Source organism: Ictalurus punctatus, chromosome 16 (genome assembly GCF_001660625.3).
Source record: "Ictalurus punctatus breed USDA103 chromosome 16, Coco_2.0, whole genome shotgun sequence".
In the NCBI taxonomy this organism is placed as follows: domain Eukaryota; kingdom Metazoa; phylum Chordata; class Actinopteri; order Siluriformes; family Ictaluridae; genus Ictalurus; species Ictalurus punctatus.
Genome location: NC_030431.2, coordinates 18350783 through 18365737, shown reverse-complemented (window position 1 = coordinate 18365737; position 14955 = coordinate 18350783). Strand labels below are relative to the sequence as shown.

General features: G+C 39.8%; 1 protein-coding gene across 6 annotated transcripts in view; it reads right to left on the bottom strand.

Moving 5' to 3' along the window:
- Nucleotides 1-3776: 3776 nt before the first annotated feature.
- The window catches only part of nrg1 (neuregulin 1), an 85412-nt gene continuing 74233 nt past the window's right edge, over nucleotides 3777-14955 (bottom strand). For 2 of the 6 annotated variants that reach the window (XM_047161053.2, XM_017489668.3), the window contains 7 exons: nucleotides 14806-14944; nucleotides 13050-13117; nucleotides 8075-8177; nucleotides 7818-7950; nucleotides 7388-7518; nucleotides 6717-6908; nucleotides 3777-6566 (listed from right to left, as the gene is read on the bottom strand). In XM_047161053.2, coding sequence (XP_047017009.2) covers nucleotides 5909-6566; nucleotides 6717-6908; nucleotides 7388-7518; nucleotides 7818-7950; nucleotides 8075-8177; nucleotides 13050-13117; nucleotides 14806-14944 — 1424 coding nt within the window. In that variant the 3' untranslated portion in view covers nucleotides 3777-5908. Of the gene's footprint in view, nucleotides 6567-6716; nucleotides 6909-7387; nucleotides 7519-7817; nucleotides 7951-8074; nucleotides 8178-9665; nucleotides 9690-12393; nucleotides 12453-13049; nucleotides 13118-14805; nucleotides 14945-14955 lie in introns of all 6 variants that reach the window. The other 4 variants (XM_047161051.2, XM_047161054.2, XM_047161056.2 and 1 more) reach the window with 4 other exon arrangements.

The window sequence follows — 14955 nt, the reverse complement described above, 5'->3', positions numbered from 1 at the left end:
AAAAAATTATTTTACCCAGAGAAAGTTTCAAACCGTTTCACAGGCTCTGAACAGCCCAATCTGGCCCCCAATGTCCTTTGTGTATTCAATTTTTGTATTTAATTTTAGTTTGCTTAGGTAAAAATTCTCAATTCCACTATTTCCTCCTTTTAATCAGATCCCAAACCCGAGCCAAGATTTTCCACTCAGTTTGTTCAGCAAATGCACTGATACTGACATATCTGGACCACCATCAAAGAGAAGATTTATAGATCTTTGTGGATGAATCTTTCCAATGAGCTTGCAGTGAAAACTTTTCAACACCAGAGAGACGTGAATGGTGTAATACATAATATATGCAGCTTTTTGAGTCTTTGAACTTCAAACTTCAGTGGTTGACTATAAAAACACTGTGTAAATGAAAGTAGACTTGTGTTTTTATATCTGTACACTTCAGCTGGGAAAAGACATCTGCATTTCCTTTTTCCTCCTCCTTCACATTTGTTTCTTTTTTTCATTATTGTAATCATATTCTCAGTGTGAGTCAGCTCATTTTTCCATTACCTGCACTGGATGACGTTAACAACTGATCTGAATGTGGCAATTTTATGCATGTCATGAGGTTAACCATTGTGCAAGACTGTTAACATGGTCGCTATATAAACTAATGTGTTATGTAATATGGCTCACATAAATTCCCACAATATGCATTTATAGGATCGTGAACAAATCTGGTGGGCACATGAGGTCCCTTAAACATCTGTGGGGAAATTCACAAATCGCACATTAAAACAGGTCCCTTTAACAAAAAACAGATACTGTTTGTTCTTACAGAGACAAGCCTAAATGTGCCGCACGACCACAAAGACAGTTTGCAAGATTTGAGTTTCACTAAACCTAAACCGAACGCAAGTGTGGAGATTTATAGATGCTTTGATTGCATTTGTTCATGGACAGCAGGTAATTTCACCCCAATCTCAATCTTGTTTTCTGAATGATAGCAACCCCCAAATCACACTTAGTATCACTACATTACTCACACGAACAGATCTGTCATTAATTTTTAGTACTGAAATACAACATATTACACATTAGGTATTATTATTATTATTACCTCTGTAGTTATAAAACAGTATTATATTGCATGCTACTGTGGATGCTATATATAGGACGTTATTAAAGAGCAGTCAGTTTCAGTTGAGATTACACAATCTATCTTTGAGACTGGTCTACCAATAAAGCACCATCACTGTTAGAGGAAATGCGATAGAAGCGTTTTTTTTGTTTTGTTTTTAATGGAAAAGCTATATAAGTGGCTTATCTCTACACTTGTGAGCAGTGCGGGTGGAGTAAAGAATGGACAATACAACACATTCACATGAGGCTGATAGACTGAATGGTTGGGTGTGCACTGAGTGTGTTAGAGCAACGGTCCCCACCACTGGGTCGCGACTCTTGTAGAGTACGAAAAAATGTCTAGGCTATATGCGATGGCACTGTATCATGTATTGTGCGTTTCCCAGAGCCACTATCCAAATTTACATACATGGGGCGGCTGTGTCTCAGGTGGTAGCGCAGGTTGTCCACTAATCGTAGGGTTGGCGGTTCGATTCCTGGCTCACATGACTCCACATGCTGAAGTGTCCTTGGGCAAGACACTGAACCCCAAATTGCTCTCATTGGCAAGTTAGTGCCTTGCATGGCAGCTCTGCTATCATTGGTGTGTGAGTGTGTGTGTGAATGGGTGAATGAGACAGTGTAAAGCGCTTTGGATAAAAGCGCTATATAAGTGCAGAACATTTACCATTTACATAGGCGCGATTTCAGAAAACATGGGTTCCACACTTTCAGGTTCAGGTAATATTAACATGAGTGTGAAACAAATATCGCTCGAAAGTTTCTTTAGTGGAGGAAGTAAGAAAAGACCAAACGATGGTGACTACACAGAGACAGCTGCTTATGAGAATAAGAAGAAAAAGAAAGCCGCCTTTAACCGAAAATATGATGATTTGTATCTAAAATACAGTTTTGTCTCTACTGGCAATTCACATGTTCCAAATCCCATGTGCATATGTGGAGATAAATTGGCTAATCAGTCGGTGACGTCCTCAAAATTGCTTCGGCATCTTAGAATGAACCCCCCCGCCCGCATGGGCCACGAGAAAAATTTTAAAAACGAAATCAGTCCATGCTATAAAAAAGGTTGGAGACCCGTGTGTTAGAGCATGTCAAGTAGAAACAAATGAGCAGGTTACTCATTATTTTTAGCAAGTCCATTGAGCTGGCAGTCTACACTGACTTCGGGTAAACTATTTACTCTGGCTCACATCTTGGGCAACACAAAATGTCCCTATTTGGATACAGTATTGTGGAGTATTTCAATACCAGGCCAATTTAAAAAAACTCAACAACTTACTACATGCCATAAAAGTTAATGATGCCAATAACAGCACAGCCAGAGGCATGTTTAGTACATGTACTACATGAACACACGCAATAATTTGAGTGAAACCAGTGCATGTGAAAAGTGCACTAGCGGTCAAATAATTGAAAGGGTAATCTCACAATAGTATCTAGCTCCAGGTGTTCAAACCAACAGTGTGAATCCCCAGGCTGGACTAAATAAGACCCTGTGTGTCCAAACTCCCTACTTAATTGGATATCAATAGCTATTTCTAAAATAAAGTACTATTTTGTGTAACTAAACGACCATTAGCTGCTAGCAAACATATCTATTAGCTATTAATTGAAGCACTAACTTGTAGAAAACAGTTCACTAGCTTTATCGATTGTAAATAATTATGGGACTATAGCATATTATGAATATTAAGTAATGTATCTAATCAACAAGTTTTTTTTAAATAATCATTTTATAAAATCATTCTTTTATTTTTCTTTCATACTTCAGTCAGATGTTGGTTCTGCCCAACCAACAATTCAGACCAATAAGAGGCTTCACCCAGCCAATGATTGTGCTCAATATGGGAATTTTCCCAACCAATGATTCAACCCAGCATAGGGTTTGCCCAACTGACAGTTCAGCACAATAAGGGGATTTGTCCAACCAACAATTCAACAAAGAATAGGGTTTGCCCAACCAACAACTCAGCCCAATATGGGGCTTTGCCCAACCAGTGATTCTGCCCAACATGGGGCTTTGCCTAAACTAAGACTTCTATCCAACATGGGGATTTTGCCCCACATGGGACAATTTTTTATCCCTTCCAATATGAAGCTTGAAACAGAAGCACAGTGTGATATGGCTTGTGTGTAAATTAATGTGCGTGCTTTGTCATGAAGGTAATTCAGAGTGTGGCTGTTTGACCTCTGTAGCTGTCTGATGCATCCGACAGATGATAACCAAGTGGGTCAAGGTATAAAGTGATTACTTAAGGTGGAGAGAACACCAGGAATGCTGAAATACCAACAGCACAGGAACTGCAGCTAAGCATGTCTGGACATGTTTGTTTATGACACCAGTGAAACTCTTTACAAGACTGACGTCAAAATTTCACGTAAAGATCTCTCTGTACAGAGAACACCGAGAGCACTGTGGCACCTGGTGGGTGTGAATTCCTCAAAGTAAAAGTGAAACTGGGGCAAAGTTCTTAATTAGGCTTTTTGCCACCATTTTAGTTATTCACAGGATAGTTTCTACTATGCATGTATGTTGTAATCTTTATATTCAATTTCAAAATATTCAAATAGCCAATCCCAAGTTCCATGAAATTAAAATGAAGGATCGAATTAAAAAAACACTTCAAACCACACAGTATGTTTAGTATTTCACACAATAGTAGATTAACATGGAGAGTTCTTTAATGAAACGTAGAAGAGTAGAGAGACCTGCAAGTCTGTGACCACTGCAATGGGTTTGAATGACATCTGTGATCATGTACATTTAGTGCAATACATGCCTGCAATTGTCTTTTCGTGTGTTCATGCAGTTATCTTGCCTATGGTTTATTTTGTGTTTCTCTTGCATTTGTAATGTAGTTGTAACAGTGTGGTCATAATCGACCAGGCTGACACAGAGACCCAGTAGGAATTAACATATCATTTTACATGTCATTTATATGAAAAAGAAAAAAAAAATGAGCATACAGTCTGTTCTTTGCAAAAAAACAAAACAAAACAAAAAAACAATAAAGATTTTGTGTATAATTAGCTCCTGTCATTTCACAATAGTATCAGTGGTGAGATGGATACAAATTGTTAAGGGAGTGGGTAGAAAAAACGAACCTGTGATCGTCTTACTTAAATTAAAGAACCCAACTGTTGGAGGCATATTTACAGAAAGGCGTATCGGACATACACTCCTTGGTTTGAAAGCAATGCATCATGGGGTATTTTCAAGAAGCTCTCTGTGGTTTTATGTTTTAGATGATATACACTGAAAATATAATCAGCTGTAAATGTGTTCATATTGCATTTTACACTAGGCCTCCAACATAAAAAAAAAATAAAAATAAAATCATGTGGGAATATAATGGAATGGTGAAAAAGTGAAACCAGTCTTACATATACTGATATATATATATATATATATATATATATATATATATATATATATATATATACACAAACATACACACACACACACACTGATATAGATATATCTATAAACGTATGTTTTCAACATTATTAAAATATAGACTATATTTGACTGACTAGAGAAGGCCAAAGTAATAAATAAATAAATAAATAAATAATAGACAAAATAAATACTACAAAATGCAGAATGTAAATGGGCCAGATTTTGTGATGAGACTTTTCATTATCTCAGGAAGAAAACAAACCGAAAATGGTATTGGTCTGGTATTCTGCAGAAATTATTACGCACCCAATCTTTTCTCCATGTAAAGCAAATGTAAAGACTTGTTTTAGGGTGTTTTTGTTAAAATGAAAAACAACAACAACAAAAAAGAATGTATAATTTGAACTTGGTGAATATTATTTAAGACTTTCTGGCTCCTGACACACTAAACAGGTACAATACAGAGATGTATAAAGTGAAGTAGTATTCAGAGGCATGTTATCCACCATTCAGCTTCATTATAAGTTAGTCTGCGCTTGCCACTCAGTTGTGGGGTTTTTTTTCCCCGTCTGGCATAATTTTTCAGGTTGCAAAATACAGTTAAGCTAGTGAACCTGTTACATAAGTGATCACATCTGTAAAACGAAAAAACACAACAGACACTTTGGAAATAATATAACATTGTACAAGAATATTGATGGGCGAATGCTTACATTTTTTGGCGTTTACTTTACAATGTGTAGACCAGTTCTTATATTGGTGCTGTACCGTCCCCACAATGCATTACTGTAAAGCCAATGGATGTGTTGAATTATTAACGTAGTGAGCCATATATTCATTCAGTAGGAGGCAAACTAGACAAATTCAACTGGTTTGTAGCTTTCATTAGCCCAATTACTAAATAAGATCTTTTAGTGCTGCGCTTTAATAACCTTGTTACCAGCTGAGAAAGAAGGAACCAACAGTAACTAATATTAATTCATTTTTTTACTTTGAGATTACCTTTTGGCATGGACTCGATCATGGTTTGTAGCGGTCCTGGATGCTGCCTCGAGGTCATGAATATATAGCTCAAGTGTCATAATGCAGTTTCCTTTAGTTCTCCATGCTGAAATTAAAGGCACTGTTGATATTGTTTCTGCCTTTGAAATACTGAGACCATATACACACACATTTATATAATGAATGGCACTTTTTTTCAAGAAGCAAACACATTATATACACATTTAATTTATAAAAGACTTTTTTGCACTACATAACTAAAATAAAAGTTATTTTATTTTATTTCCCTCAAATACTTAATTTATAGAAAATAAATGTTTAGTGTTTACTCTTACTATCTTACAAGTATCCGCTTACTTATTTTTTTCTTTTTCTGTGGTATATTCACTTTTACACAGCAATTGGATCTTGGTTAGCCATTATGCTGGCTAGTCTGCTCTGTAGGTCGTCTTGTGGGGAGAGATGGAGTGCGGCGTTAGTCCTGCTGCTGTCTACCAGCTCCAGCCCCAGCACAGTCATGCCTGCGACCCCAGCGTTCTGTATGAGGAACGGTGTGTCCTCGGCCATGCGTTCTTCCTCTGCTTCACTCTCTGAGCTGCTGCTTTCAGAGCTGCTTCCACTCTGCTCGTCCTGACTGTTCTGAGAACCGGCTTTTGTTCTTTTAGGGTTTTGCATGGCCGTGGGGCTGTGAGGGGCAGATGTGGGTGGGGCACAGGGTATGGAGTTGTCGTCCTGCATGCTCTCATGCTGCTCGTCCTCCTGGATGTGCAGCGGGCTAGGTGGAGGGCTCATATCATCCAGGCCATGGTTGTAATGGGCTGAGTTGCGGAGCTGCTGGGCTCGGCTGGGCTCGGATTTCTCTCTGAGCCGCGGGGGCGTGAGGAACAGCAAAGGGCGTTCCTCCTCACCCGACGGACTCGTTGCCATGGAAGGGGTTGCCAAGCTGGGGAGAGGTGCTGACATTTCAGAGGGAGGAGAGGAGGGCGTTGCTGGGGAAAGCAACTTCACAGGCGAGAGGCGTGTCGGTGTTGTCACGGTCGAAACATACCTTACATAAAGAGGATGAATTTCAATTGTATAAATAACTTAACATATTGCTGGTAGAAGAATGTAAAGTTTTCTGTCGTGAGGTGTAAAATAATATGTAAAAAAAACAAACAAAAAAACATTGGCTTTAGCAGTGTTGGGTTGACTTTACCTCTCACTGTATGGTGATTCCTTGTAGGAATCTGTAGTTTCTCTGGAGTTTTTTACGTAGGCGTTGACATCCCGGGCTCCTCCAGTAGCATTTAGACGCCCGCGGTGACTTGGAGTGCCATTCCGGCTGTTTTGTACCCCCGAGATTGAACGATTGTCAGGCACCACACTCTCTGTCTTTTTATTACTCCAACTATAATGTCACATAGAGGAAAAACAACAAAAACACTGGCATTTACAAGCAAGCTTATCTAACCGAGCCTGTAAAAATACATTTTTAATAAGTTGAATATAATTTTAAGCTTATGGTTATTCTAACAGTACATGTGAGAAGGCACAGAATAAAGAAAATCTACACTACTGTAATTTGTTGTTCAAAGACAAAACCCGATGCTGATAATTACATTAGCTCTTATGATTCAAGCCTATTACACAATCTGCCTTATTAGACATGATGAATGACCGTTTATACGATAAATCACAATTTATCTCCTTGCATCAGTCATTTAATTAATTAAAAACTAATTTCCTTCTCCTGGAATGCAATCAGCATTATTCATACAATCTAACATCCAACTGTCTAAAGCTTTACCCATGCTACAGTTTAGTATAAAGCCCTGTTTTTCAGTCTTTGGTCTGTCTACACTCTCAGAAAGGAAGAGGACGCCGTACCACTGGCTGAGGCTAGCAGTGACGGCGGTGGATGGCTGAGTCTGTGATGTGTACTGGCTCAAGGTAAATGAAGTTTCTGTTTCCTTCTCGATCACATGCTGAGCAGGGACGGTGTTTTTCGATCCATACTGCTGAAATCAGAAGAAATCGATAGAATGTGAGCACACAAGCATTGCTGTTGCTACAGATTTCTCTCGGCCTGTTTACAGCTCAGTCATAACGAGACATTTACAGTTTGTATGTTTATAGTTTACTTAAAATAATGCACCAACACTTTATTCAAGGAGTCAAGTGTTTTGTTCACTTTCTTACTACATTACAGACACTCTGGAACACAGAAATCTTCTCATGGTCATGCCGACTAGATTTAATTGAATCCTTATATTGTTGTAATTAGAACAAAAGGGCCAGGCTGGGTGCAACCACTTACATTAACAAGCTGCAGGCTTTGCGGTGGCTGCTGGAGGTTTTGGGGGTACTGTGGGCCATTGCCTATGTCAGCCATGGCATGACGCTTTCGTAAACTCTGCCTCAAGCGATCATGCAGCTTTTGCCTCTGTTTCCTGATCAATGAACAAACACAGATCTGTTTACAAACACATCTTGGTGCTTCCCATCTCAATATACAAATCATTCCTAAAATATACACAAAGCCAACATGTAAATATCAGTGGCGAATGGAATTACTTTGTTTTGCAGTAGGCCACCACGCACATGATGCCAACAACTAGGAGAGCAATGCAGATGCCGGTTATTGTTAATATGCGTTTCTGATACAGCTCCTCAGCTTCTGGAAGAGAGGACAAAGCTTCTTTTTACAACCCCACAACAACATCATTTCAAAATAAAGTTGTATTTAACCTGAAGGATTTGTGCAAATGAATTAAATGTTATATAATTTTATTTGCACAAATCTCACAAATATATTGTATGTTTTTTTTTTTTTTTAAATTAGTAGAGTAGGAATTCATGTAGATGCAAATTGATCTCAGGATGTAGTTTTGCTGAGTACATGATATTAATTAAAAAAAGTGTTGTCACTTTAAATACATCCTCTGAAATGCATTCCTATGAATTCCGAATACAGCGGGCATAGTTAACATACGACTTACATATACATTTGGGTTAATTATGCTGTTTATGGATTAAGATATTGAGGGTTGTTTTCAATAAGACCTCAAGCCTGTGAAATACTTTGCAGCATCTGCAGAACCACCATTTTTTTTTTTGGCTATATACTGCTTTGGCTTACAGATGCTACAGTTTTTCCACACACACGAGGTTTTAGGGAACGGGACTAAAAAAATAAAAAAAAAAGAGAGAAAAAAAAAAGAAAGAAGGGCAGCAGCACTTGGTCACAGGGCCTTTAGCACGCTGGTAAAATGACACCATCTTAAGCTACACGATTCAAATCGTACAGTCTGTGATGGAGCCATAAACTCTTGCTTTACTTCAATAACATCGACAGAGAGTTCGAAATACTCACTGTATTGAGAATGTTTGATACCCTGTGAGCAAACACTGTTGCCAAAACTCAAAGTGTCCTGGTTAACAATTTATTAGTTCACTTTATTGGTAGTAAACATCCTCTGAAACAGGCACACGACACAATTGCCATTACTACGTATAGGAAAAAATGCAGGTACTTTGTTTAAAGGATAGAAGACTAATTGAAGAAACAAAAAAAAAGAGAAAAAGAAAAAGTTGCAGGATGAGATGGGCTGATGAGCGAATGAGGAGGAGAAAAAGAAAGATGGGTGGAAGATGGCATATCTTGTGCAACATGCAAAGATTGGAGGGATGCAGAGGAATAGAGCAAAGCAAAGACTGAAGGGATCTGCACATACAGCATAACCGCAGAGCAATTCACCTAATACTAGAGGGCTGTGTGTGTGCGTGTGTGTGTGTGTGTGTGTCTTGAACAGAACATGTCAGAGGTCTGCATGAATAATTGAGGACATCCTTTACTGCCGTTCAGGCTGCTTGTGCTGATGTGCCCTGCGTATCAAACACTCGAGCACTGATGCAGTGACGCAGCATTTAAGCTTTAAATGTTGACTGTTTGAAGAGATTTGGATTTAAAAGTCCTCATTCTTTGAGCAACTGTACTGTTGTGCAAAGAATTAACACAACAATGCAGTGTGGAGCGAAATCAGATCTGTTATGGCTGTATGATCCCTTCATTAGCAAAAGGAAACTGGCTAGAGTTGAAGGAAAAAAGGCTCAAGCTACTAGAGTCCTACAAGTCTGCAAACTAGAAGGAAGGAACAATTCATACCCATAAATTCAATCCCATGATGTTCTGCCGAGGCAGAAAAGATGACAAAAAGAAAGAAAGTACAGTTGGTTGGAGATTTGAGTGATAATGTTGTAATGATCACCTGGCTAAGCAAATATCTTAGACAACTGCAAAGCACTAAGCAACTAGAACCCACACGTCTGAGCATCTTTCATCTTAACAATACATTGTCCAGCAATACAAAGGCATGTATCATTACTGTTTCTAATACATTTCACGGCTGCCTGTCATAAGTTAGTTATGAATTTGGTAAAATAGCATGCACATGCAAACATCACTGTGCTTGCATCGTGACACAGATTGGCCCTATTCTTTGAAACAGGAGCGAAACCCGTGTTATTCCACTGCTAACACCACCACATGTCTTTTCATGCTGTTAGGGACATGCATCTTTCACTCAAGTACAGTATTTAAACCTTTGAGTGAGATGAAACCATAAGTCACACCAAAATCAAAACCAAAAGCTTTCACTGTTTTCACAGCCATGCTATTCATACATGTTAAGATAGACATACAGACCCAACATGTATGTAGTATGCTCGTCCAGTATGAAAATATACACTCACCGACCACCCTATTAGGAACACCTGTACACATGTTCATTCATGCAATTATCTAAATCAGCCAATCACGTCGAAGAACAGGCTCAATGAAACTGCTCAACTGGAAATTGGAAACCATCCTTGATGGTTGATTTTTTGTCCTCCAGTTTTCAGCTGTCCAGTTTCAGTGCGCCTGTGCCCACTGTAGCCTCAGACTCCTGCTCTTGGCTGATGGGCGTGGAACCCGACGTGGTCTTCTGCTGTTGTAGCCCATCCACCTCAAGGTTTGATTGTGTTTGACTACTAACCACAGTCTTTTTTTTTTTTTTTTTTTCTCCAAAGCATGGTTATTAGATTTAACATGGACTTCCTGTGAGCTCGGACCAGTCTGAACATCCTCCTCTGACCTCTCACATCAACAAGGTGTTTTCACCTGCAGAACTGCCACTCAATGGATGTTTTTTTTTTGCACTATGCTGTTTAAACTCTAGAATTTATATGAAAAGTTGGATGTGAAAAGCTTCTGAAATGCTCCAAAAGAGCATATTTTTCCTCATTCTGAAGTTAGGTGCGAACGTAAACTGAAGCTCTTGATTTGCATGATTTTATGCACTGCAGCCACATGATTGGCTGCCAAGATAACTGCATAAATGTGGAGTGTTTTACATAAAGTGGTTGGTGAGTGTATTTGCAGTTATTGAATTGAACTTGACAGTGTTGTGGAAAGAGGAAAAAGAGTGTTTACTGTTTTTAAAATGTCACATTTGAATACTGGGTTCAGTGACATCTAATAACTGTAATCCTGTTCGTTTCCTGGATAATGTTTTACTTATCTCCAGCATAAGACATGAAGTCACTAGTTTAACCAAAATCTGCCTGAAGTGAAATCATAACAGCACCTGATTTCTTTCCACTGAGAGCGATTGCGCTTGTGGAAGAACTGCTTCTGTGCCTAGTATTGCAAGTCAAGGTGCTAAGCTAAACTAGCTGTAGCTGATAGTAAATGTGCTGTGCAAAGAGTCACAAAGTACAGCTCTACTGCCATGCTGATCTCCATGGCCTCAATCAGACTTCCAGAATGCTTTGAAGTAGAAAAGAAAAAAAAAAATAGTGCTTTGGCAACATAAAAGGGACGCCATAAAATAATTACCACCCCAAATTATAAACTGCTTTAGGTGCTGTGCTCAACAAGAAAACTGTGGCAGTTAATATTGATTTTGGCATCTTAGCACCCACTAGTCATACTGCACTGCTGGTTATGGTCCAACACCAAACTTATCATTGTGGGGTATGGAGATAAGAACTGTCTTTTCAGTCCAACCCCCCCCCCCTATTATTTCAGCTTAAGTGCTAAAGGAGGAAGATGAGCTCAATCCAGAAAACTGTTGTTTTAGCTTAAGTACTAAAGATGGAGGAACAGTGAGTTCAGTGTGCTCCATTTGTAATCGAGCCAGACTTTTCAAAGAGTCAACTTTAAAAGGGTTTGTTCAGGTTTATGTTGGGTCATGTATCTGCAAAATGGGCTTTTAAAGCAAAGTTTTTGCTTCTCATCGGAAAATGTGAACGTTAAAGATCTTAAGGTTCAGGTGAGTTAGTACTCAATGTCAAGTGACACAATTGCTAGCTTATGCCACCCAGCAATAATACTGTGAATTCGTCCAAAAAGACGATATCCACTACAGTTTTGGAGATGTATTCTTATTCATTTTGGTGGAAGGGTGTAGCTGCTTTTCAACTGACTATGAGTTGGCTCTCCGGCACTGTTGGTTTGTGAACTTTTTGGTCACTGTAGAACTATTTATGATATTTTCAAATGATTTCGGTTGTAGAGGAGAAATAGCCTTACTCCTCGTACGTCTCTGGGAAGGCTGTGGACTTCTCTGATGAAATATCACAAAATCTATATTTCATCTGTTTTCAAATTGAATAAAAGATTTTTAACCACTCCCTCCCTTTCTGGTTAATATTCCAGCATAACAAAACTAGGTTAAAAAATGCTAAACATGCGAGGAGTAGGTATGGTAAAGGACGTACAACAAAACCCCAAAACAGCACAGAAAACCCCCTGAACTGTCTACCAGGAAAAACAAAATGAAGCAATAGGAAATAGCGTTGATTGAGCATGCTTCAATCCAAGCGCAGACAGGAAAAGGAAATAGACGTACTGTAGAAGCTGGCCATTACGTAGTTTTGGCAGCGATCACCAGTAAACTCATTTGGGCACCTGAGAGGGAAACAAAAAAGTCATAGAGAGAAGAGAGAAGAGAGAGAGAGAGGAAGTGAGTGGATACCCAAAAGTTCTCCCCGTGCCCATGTGCATTTCTGGTGTTCTCTGCAAAATGTGTCACAAACATGGTCAATGTTTGCTGAAACACACTCTTCCCAACTATTGGCCAAATCACAGTCCCAAAGTAACGGCTTGATTGGTTGAGATTCATTTCCAAGCGATTAAGTCGTCGAGAAAAAAAAAAAAAACCCCAAATAAATCAAATCACAAAACTGAAGGAGGATTCAACAAATCAGAATGCAGTATCAACACCATGCGAGTCACACTGCATCAGCAACTGGTCCAAATGTCCTCCAATGGAGATGGCAGTAGCCAGTTTTAATGCTCACTTGAAATTAGCAAGAGCAACAATTAGTGACTTAAAGAGGCATGTGCCACACACATTTCCACACCTGTCCACATCTAATGGAGGGGACAGATGGACAGTTACAGAGTTATGGAGACTGTGATTAGGGAAATGGTAGGAGGAGAGACGAAAGCATAAAACACCAGCTATGCAGCATGCGCTTGGGGAGGTTCAGTGGCTGCACATACGTTCTTGGTTTGAGACTCTGACAGGTTCTTTGATTTCACAGCGGATCCCTGTGAATCCTTGAAGGCACCTGAGAAAGGGGGTGGGGGTGGGGGTGGTGGGTGAGAGGGGATGAGCACATCGGAAAAACTGACACGAAACACAGAACATAACGTCTAACAGAAAAGCACGACAAATGATGACAGCAATTACATTATAACATTTAGAACATGTTTTTAGATACAGTTTAATAGTCCAAAAATGGACATGGCTGCTTTTAAGGGAATAACTGCATTTCCTGGCCCATGGTCATGTGTAACGTTTAGGTGGGCATTAAAAGTGTAGCTAGATGCCAAGACCGGAGCTTTTTGGTAGGCCATCTGCTCTCTGATGACAGAGTCGGTCCTTCTAAAGCTCTGATAAAGGCAATCTAGTGGCGTGACTGGCATAGCCACTGAGTCCTTCCAGCTGTGCCTATTACAGGGTCTTAACAGCTGGGACAGCTGAGCCTCTCAGCAGAGTGGAAACGATGGAGGAAAGAAATAAGAAAGAGAATACAATGTGTGACTGCTGAGAAATGCTGAGAACAAATAAGTTCTGGAACATTTGAACGCTTGAAGCTTCTTCTGAAAATACTTCAAGATGGCTGACTGCATGGACAACCACAGCGTGCCTTTCTTTACACATCCTCTGTGTCTGGGTTCATCTCCTAACGTGTGTATCAGACTACGGAGCTCTCAGAACTCTCAGATCCCTGGAGACTCAGGCAGCCAGCCTGCTTCCGCACAGTATAGACATACGGGGAGGGAGAGTGAGAGAGATGAAAATGAATGACAGAGACAGGCATGCTTTTCTTCTTGCCTGCTTTGTCCTGCAATGTTTGCAGAACGAAAAGACACACAGCAGCAGTGATTTTTCTGCTTAGTCACTGAAGTATTTAATATTAATCCCGGTCTCTCAGTGGACTAAAAAGGCTTATGTATTGGGAGGACACAAGCCAAAGTGTCTCCTTGGCAATGCTAAGTCTCCTAGGCCAGCAAGTCAATAAAGAGAAGCACTGCATGAGGCAGCAAGTCATCGTAGCTTTGTCTTAATGATACTAATGGATCCACACATTTGCAGATCACTGGAATAGCAGTGTGTGTGAGAAGCTGAGACAACATTCTCTGTGCATCATGTCTCCATTGTATATTTCTGTAATATAATTGGGGGGGGTGGGGGGGGGGGGACTAAGTGGTTAATCTGCAACAGATCTGTCTGAAACACACTGTAGTGTTGAGATGGCCCATAACCTTCAACTGACGTACAGTAAAAAGATATATAGCGGCCACTGCTGATGAACTGTTACTTTTCTCTTTGTAATTCATTCATTCACCTGCTCCTTCACTCTATAGCAGGTCTTTCCCGTTTTTCCAGTCTATAGCCTTTACTCTCAGACACAGCATGCCCTGTTTCAACCCCTGGAATCTTCTTTCCTGCTTGGTGGGGTTCTTTTGGTGGGAAAAACCAGGTCATGCCGGCACTTCCTAGTGATTTGCGTATATATGTACTAACAGATGCTGCATTGTGCTGGATCTAAAATGACATGTAAAGCAAGGAAAGGCCTATATGACGGCACTTACCATTAAAATCAGTAACGATATCCCTATAATAACAGCATGTGAGAAAACGTTTTCCAAATGATGTGAGCAAAATGTAATATGGAGTCTTACGTTAGATTGTTCGGGTGTTGTTTGGTGATTTCTTACATGCATACTATTTTTCACCCTTTCTTCTTACCTGCAGAGGTGTTTGGTGCTGTTGGGTGTGACATTCACAGTTAAGCACTCGCCCCCATTCACGCAGTAGCTCTTCTCCTCTTCTTTGCAACGTGTCATATGACTAGACGTCTTGGCAGACGCCGTGGTGCTGGTGGGAGCTGAAGGAAGA